At 31.3% G+C, this 7,423-nt stretch overlaps 3 protein-coding genes across 3 annotated transcripts; 1 reads left to right on the top strand and 2 right to left on the bottom strand.

The window, feature by feature from the left end:
* Positions 1–196: 196 nt before the first annotated feature.
* LOC110998712 lies at positions 197–2,910 on the bottom strand. The gene has a single exon (XM_022267465.2). The coding sequence runs from the start codon at positions 2,335–2,337 to the stop codon at positions 214–216; it is 2,124 nt and encodes a 707-aa protein (XP_022123157.2). The 5' UTR covers positions 2,338–2,910; the 3' UTR covers positions 197–213.
* A 939-nt stretch (positions 2,911–3,849) lies between these two features.
* On the top strand, positions 3,850–6,100 carry LOC110998693 (glycerate kinase). Its single transcript, XM_022267447.2, has one exon. The coding sequence runs from the start codon at positions 4,442–4,444 to the stop codon at positions 5,891–5,893; it is 1,452 nt and encodes a 483-aa protein (XP_022123139.2). The 5' UTR covers positions 3,850–4,441; the 3' UTR covers positions 5,894–6,100.
* Positions 5,768–6,935, bottom strand: LOC110998694. The gene is made up of 4 exons (XM_022267448.2): positions 6,770–6,935; positions 6,586–6,694; positions 6,425–6,508; positions 5,768–6,286 (listed from the first exon to the last, which is right to left on the bottom strand). Exons 1-4 carry the CDS (start codon positions 6,862–6,864, stop codon positions 5,918–5,920), a joined length of 657 nt encoding a protein of 218 aa, XP_022123140.2. The 5' UTR covers positions 6,865–6,935; the 3' UTR covers positions 5,768–5,917.
* Positions 6,936–7,423: the final 488 nt, after the last annotated feature.

Raw genomic sequence — 7,423 nt, 5'->3', positions numbered from 1 at the left:
CATATGGCAAGATTCATTATTCAGCTAAGTATAACTCCTGTATGTCAAAATATATTTGTGTTTTGACCTACAGTGGTAAATTTCGATTCAGAATCTTACCATTAGTATTAGATGTATTTAATTCCATCCAAAAAAAGACTTATTTAGTATTTAAAACGTATGTATTCCGTCCATTTACAAATAAAAAACATTTTTTATACTATTTGTTTAATTTCACACATACATATTCTTATAGCACTCAAAACCTGTGGGCAGATCTTCAAATGTCTTCGTAATTCTTCTCAAATCTGTTCTTCTGCATATCATTTGTATAGCCGGTTTCTCTGAATCGCCATTTCTACTTATTCTAGATGCATGCTCCCGCCATTTACCGAATAGACAATTACATTTCGATAATTCTACGTTTATATGGCTAACAAGGTTACTGCATTTGGGTGTCTTTTTAGCACATAGCAGTAAGGCCTTAAACGACAAATAACGAAAATGATTTATGCAGTACATAAACATATAATCACTAGGTTTATTTCGAGACAATACTTTTATTATAGAGTTCGTAAGCTTGACACTAACTTGCCTCTTATAAATTGGTAAATAGTCTAACATGTCCTCACACAATATCGATAGTATTGTACAAAACTTATTTGCGGATATACAAAATGTGACGAAAATATTGCGCCATAGTATTTCTTCATCCATGTTATTTAAATTAAATAAAAGAGAATTTATTGGGATACCAGTCTGGCCAATTCTGCTCTCTAAAAATGTATTTATATTGCTGATCGATTGGGAGAATGTTATTTTATAACACATATGACCAGCATAAATGTTACTCGCTCTATTAACAAATAAATTTTGCGTATTATATGTGTATCCCACGAATTGTATGACATCGCTATAGTTTATACCTGGGCATTCAAAGTTTACAGCAGTTTTATTGTAGTTAACATTTTTGTAATTAGACAGGGCATTTATGAACGCATAAGCGTCATCTAAACAATCAGTAATGTACAGATAATCGTCGACAATTCTAGTAAAAAGTTTTAGCTGATTTTCACTTTGTTTAAGGAGGTCGGAAAAATACAATTTGTCTAAGTATGAATAATATAATTCAGATAAAGCAGGTGAATATACGTAGCCTTGGACTAATCCAGATTGCCAAGTAAAAATTGTGGAACCAACTCGAACATATATGGACTTCTGAAGTTCAGCCAACAATTCTTTATATTGCACACTGAATTTTTTAAAATAGTAAGAATTTTCTTTCTTAAAATTCTTAATCTCATTTTTCTCAATCTTCTCCGAAATTATTCTTTTAAGTAACGACTTATTGATAGATCCAAAAGCATTTCGTAAATCAGCTTTAATAAAATATAATTTTGGTTTATTTCGTTTCAACCATTCTGAATGTAACGTTACAAACTGAGTTTCTAATTTTCGTCCTCCATGTCCGTTTAAAAATTTCAGGAACAACAATTTTTCCTTGATTTTATATTTTTCCGAAATACTTAATATCCCATTCTTGTATCGAACGATTGGTCTAACTTCGTTATTAGGCTTTAAGATTAAGTGTAGTTTCGGTATATCCCTTCTGATGTTTTTAATTGTAAGACATTGTTGAGATTTTAATCTTTTTTTAACTTTTTTGCCCAGACAGTAAGGCTCATATTTGCTTATAGCACGTCGAACTAGTAATTTATTTATTTCTTTGTCGTAAAAACTGTGCCATTGAAATTTCCAAAAATAATGTAGCTTATTCTCGTCCGCGTCTATTTTACAGGTTGTTACATAAAAATGAAGACAAATAATTGCCGATAAAATATTTTTGAATACCCACACTAAAATGGATAGCAGAATATTCTGCGCAATATTAAATTCGAAAGAAGTCCATAGCCCCACATTATAGTTCCATCTTTTTAAAAGCATTGAGAAATTGAAATGCTGTTTCCTCATACTGTAAATTATGGTTTTCAAACACTTTTGAAATATTTTTAAATTATGGTTATTTCCGAAGAGCGCTTTTGGTATAATTTTAAACAATCCTGTCGAGCAACCATTAAAAATATATCCTTTATCAACAGGACACAACGTCCTGGTTTGTCCTGGAGGTTCAAAAACTTCTTTAAAATCTTGTTTACAGTACTTCAAAATATTGATTCTCAAGTTATTTAATACATCACGCAATCCTTGAGATATTTCACTTACCGAATCTTGAAGGACCTGCTGAATATATTCTTCATTTTCGGCCGATCTAAATAAATTAATATTAAATATGTTTTGAAACGATCTAACATTTTGCTTATTCATAAAATACTGGGAAAAACATATAGGAATATCCATAATAATTATTAAACCGTATAAAGACAAAACTCTACGAGATGACGCCCTACAGTATTTACCGTTTCATTCTCTTTTAATAATTTAAATTTTGCGGCGACTTGTTCAAACATGTTTAGAAATTACATCACAGATTACAATTACGTTTACCATAAGAGCGTTTTCACATTACCCGATCCGATATCGGTGTCGGACGCCGATCCGATATCGGGGTAAGTAAAATGTATGAAATATGTACCTGTCTTTCATATTGTCCGGCCCGATATCGGATATCGGAGCCGACACCGATATGCTGGCGGCACTATCGGACACCTGTGAGCCGTCGGGCGATAATGTTTGTATGTGTGCTATACGTGTATCTAAATTGTCTCTGTGTGCGTAGACCCCGATGCGTGGCGGCCATTGTTTACAGTTTGGTAGTCATCATGGCGTCGTCTTCATTTAAATACGATATAATATATAATATAAATACGATATAATAGAGATGAATTAGCAAATAATTGAATGTGGATTCACTCATACGAAAGTAATTAAAAAACTTGCTAGGTGCTTTTTGTAGCTTGCTAAAAAGAGTATAAAAAGCGCCCTCTGAATATCTAGCTTCCACGATGGGATGTATCCAATACTGTCTGTAACAGATCTTTTTTTGCGTCTCAAATATAATAGATACAGCAAATAAAGTTTTCTATTATAGTCTGCCATGATGACCTGCCCGCACTAAGCTTATAGAGCAAATGGCCGTATCGGAACGATTTTGTCGGAAATATGTGAAAATAGCATATGGTGTCGGCTAATCGGATATCGGTTATTGGGTCCTACACCGATATCGGATCGGATAATGTGAAAACGCTCTAAGGCCTAAGGGTTAACCGTAGATATAATAAAGGAGAGACTACTGTCTTGTCTTAAGTTTTAATACCTAAACTTTATATATATACAGTATTTCTAAAACAACACTAGGGATGGGTGATTGTTCAGTTCATCACTTGCAATGTTGTCGGCAATTGAAAAAAGGCGCTCACAAAAAACATAATAACAAATGATCTTACGATACTCATATACTTCATAGCTATTGAAGGTCGTGATAAATTGTTTTGTTATTCTTGCCAGTACCAGTATATTGAGGTACACAACTGCTGTAAATGATAAGTCATTAGATTTTAACATTGTAACATTAGATTTTATACCAGCAACTAAAATAACAAACTCTAAATAGTAGAAGTAGGTACTGTAACAGTAAATAATTTTTCAAGGCTTAGATAATATATTAATTCAGTACTGCAATAGTTCGATTTTAAAAAATCTAACTGTTGGGCCTGAAAAATCGATTCTTTGATTCTAATCGACACTTAAATCAAGATTATTCCTATTAAACATAAATTTACAATCTTTAATTGTTGCTTATAGAATAGGCTCTTCAGAATCCGTTTCCAACCAAAGTTAAAGCATCTGTACTCATATAAAAATCCCAGGAGAAAAATTATTGATTTTTATAAAACGATATATTTTCTTAAAACGAGAGAACACACAGATAGATAACCCTTCAGGTCAAAGGTCAATTAAAATTCCACAAAGTATAAATCACTAAGATAACTAAACAAAGATGTTTCCATTATTATAACTAGATGACGGAATTTCTAGTAGAAGTTTTATTTATCAGCTGTGGCTTCGCTGCCATTTTTGTGTTTATAAAAAACGGATTTCCTTGAGTGCCCGACGTCCGTAGGAATTTCGCCTATAGGTATAGGTATTTTATAATTTAATAATTTGGTCACCTACTCATTCATAGGTACATCTAAACATAGAATTTACTAAATAAATATGAAAGGCGCAAAACAATAATCATACGTTTTATTTAATTGACATACCAGTTATTTGGTTCTTTATCAGATAAGATAAAGCAGTTACAGTTTTCAAGTAGATATTAAAAAAGACAAGTAGCATTAGTTTAAAAAACTATTTTACCTTGTTATTTTTATTTGTGGTACCAAGTGATAATTTGAATTTAGAATTTTTATCACCGTGTAATTTTTAAACAGTAGGTACCTACCTAAAGCAAAAAAGACTGCGTCATTGTTCAAACATAAGTTTTATCAAAACAACAATAATGGTAAAATATACATTGGACAATTTAATAAAAATATATAAAACTAGCTACACAGCTGTTTTACCAGAAATTCTTATAAAAAAATATTTAAAATATGACCCAATTACAGAACAATTAAATGTCTTTGGAAATAATTTTAATTTAAAGAACAAAAGCGTTTATGTAATTGGTACTGGAAAAGCTGTGAAAAATATGGCAATTGAGGTAGAACGCATGTTTAATTCTAAAATTAAAGATGGCTATATAAGTTTACCTAAAGGCAGTTTAACCAAATTTGAGTTTAAAACTAACCTAAAATACATAGAGGGAGCTAAAGACAACTTGCCTGATGAGGATGCTGAAAACACTAGTAAAAAAGTAAAATCTTTACTTTCCAAGATGTCTATAAATGACTTTGTTATAGTCCTGATTTCTGGTGGTGGATCAGCTTTATTGTCATTGCCAAAAGCCCCAATTACTTTAGAACAGAAAACCACATTAATTAAGAAACTAGCAAACTGTGGTGCAGACATAAAAGAATTAAATATAGTGAGAAAAGCAACATCCGACTTAAAAGGTGGACAATTGGCTTTAGAAGGACAACCAGCTACGATTGTAACATTAATTTTGTCTGATATTGTTGGTGATCCCTTAGATCTCATAGCCAGTGGGCCCACTGTAGAAAACAAGGATTCTCCAACAGCTGCAATTAATATTATCAAGAAATATAACTTATTTGAAAACCTTCCTTCGTCCATCTTAAGTGTATTAGAAGATAAAGCTCCTAATAGACCATTTCCACATAAAAGTGTACATAATTATATAATAGGCTCAAATAAATTTAGCATAGATTCTGCAGTTTCTCAAGCAAAGGAATTACATTATTTACCTGTAGCATTATCATATACAATTACAGGGAATGTCAAAGATCTTGCTCAGCAATATTACAAACTACTTAAGCAGATTTGTGATTATCTTATTGGACACATTGATTTTGAAACACTAAAGTCGGATGTTAGCAAGCTTAATTTGCCAGTTATACTAGATAACATAAATGTCCTAAATACAGTTGACTTCAAAGGAGATATTTGTCTTATTTTTGGTGGAGAGACAACTGTAGAAGTAACAGGGAGTGGGAAAGGAGGAAGAAATCAGCAATTACCATTAGAACTATCATTATTGTTACATGAAAATAAAGATAGTCTGTCAGACCATGTAGTATATTTTTTAAGTGCTGGTACTGATGGTATAGACGGCCCTACAGATGCAGCTGGGGCAATTGGTTACACTAATTTAGTAACTGATGCAAAAAAAGAAAATCTTGATGTTAAAACATATTTGACTAACAATGATTCATACAATTTTTATAAAAACTTCAGGAAGGGTGAACTACACATTATTACTGGCCATACAAATACTAATGTTATGGACATTCATCTTATAGTTTTATGTAAACAACAAGATCAAAAATAATGTTATGTTCAAACGTAATGTATTTTATGATAATGATGATGGTTTTAAAAATAAATTTAATGTATTCTTTTTTTCATCTTCATTTTTTCTTTTAGCAGCATCCATTACAGCTTTTTGACACAAACCAGCAAATCTGTCTTTTTTCCTTTTGTTGTTTCTAATTTTTGATGGAACTATCTCTGGTGTAATCTTATTGTTCTCATTTTTTATTGAAAACACTTCTCTAATGTTAGTGTACACATTTAAAGGTCTCAGTTTAGGATCCCTTTTTTCTTTTATTTGTTTCTTTGTTATTTCATCCTTTACTACTATTGAAATATCACTTTCTATTTTCTCATCTAATTTGAGAACATGCACTACAGATGTATGGCCACACAAAGAACATATTCTTTCCTGTAAAAAAAAAACAAATAAACTAACCAATCTGCACTAATTATATGATTGTGCCAGTTACTTTCCAATGATAGATATTTTTATATTAAAAAAAACCTAACACCAATATCAAGTAACACATACAATTATGAAACATACCACTTGCTTTGAATTATATTGAGTATTGTCCTTTTTAGACTTCAGTCTTTTTTTCTGCCTTCTAGACAACTTCATAGGATTTACCTGAAAAAAATATGATAAACAAACACTGCTGCATTATGAAATTATAGAGTAATCAGTTTGTGGACATCATTTTGTACCCTTAATTTTGCATCTTTTTTCCATGCCAAACAGCAATAAGAACACCTTTCCTTACTTAAACGACCACTAGAAATTTGTTTAGAAGATCTTAGTTCAGGACACCTCATCCTAAAAAGGAATAGTTTTCCATTATTTTAAACCCTCTTCAAGACTCAAGTGAATTCAGTTTCAGGGAAAACATACAAGTAGTGGCTTCTGAGGATATCATAACTTTTATTTTCCGTTTGCGCCAGTACGGCAGCAGCTTTGTACAGAAACCCTAGTCTATTTTCTGCCATTTATTTTATTTGTGAAAGACATAACAGTGCACTAAGCACTTTCAACAATTAAATATTACAAATTTACAAAATACAACCATGTGTGATGTGACAACAATAAATAAACATTAATGATTAAACACAGATTAAGAACCGATAAACTTAAAATCTGAAATACAGTATAGATAAGCCGGTATAGATAACATTTGTCAAATTTTGTAGCGGGCACAGGCTTACCAGAAACAAATATATTAATATTATTCTTGTCCTAATCGACCATAATATGTTTAAATCCAATTCATTTAGCTTAAAATCTTGTTCTTAGAATTTAGATTATGACGATGTTGCTTTTAAAGTTATTTTATTATTTGTGCACCAAGGGTATACTTTATTAAGATTTAATAACACCATTCACCTGAGTGCTTGTTTAATCTTTCCGCCATAAGTAACAATGTTCAAAAGAAGTTATTTAACTCTCTTTAAATTATTGGAAGAATTTCGATCGAATTTGATTATCTATGTATTGGTTGCTAAAATGTTCACCTATAGACTGTTACGGATATTGCAAGTCTGTAAAAAA

The sequence above is a fragment of the Pieris rapae genome, chromosome 11 (genome assembly GCF_905147795.1).
Source record: "Pieris rapae chromosome 11, ilPieRapa1.1, whole genome shotgun sequence".
In the NCBI taxonomy this organism is placed as follows: Eukaryota; Metazoa; Arthropoda; class Insecta; order Lepidoptera; family Pieridae; genus Pieris; species Pieris rapae.
Note: the sequence above shows the minus strand (reverse complement) of the source record. Positions and strands in the feature narration are given on the sequence as shown.

Coding starts and splice junctions, on each gene's coding strand:
- LOC110998712 (XM_022267465.2), bottom strand. CDS start 2,337: ATGGATATTCCTATATGTTTTTCCCAGTATTTTATGAATAAGCAAAAT.
- LOC110998693 (XM_022267447.2), top strand. CDS start 4,442: ATGGTAAAATATACATTGGACAATTTAATAAAAATATATAAAACTAGC.
- LOC110998694 (XM_022267448.2), bottom strand. CDS start 6,864: ATGGCAGAAAATAGACTAGGGTTTCTGTACAAAGCTGCTGCCGTACTG. Junction 6,509..6,585: donor AAAAAGATGCAAAATTAAGG/GTACAAAATGAT, acceptor TATTTTTTTCAG/GTAAATCCTATGAAGTTGTC. Junction 6,287..6,424: donor AATATAATTCAAAGCAAGTG/GTATGTTTCATA, acceptor TTTTTTTTACAG/GAAAGAATATGTTCTTTGTG.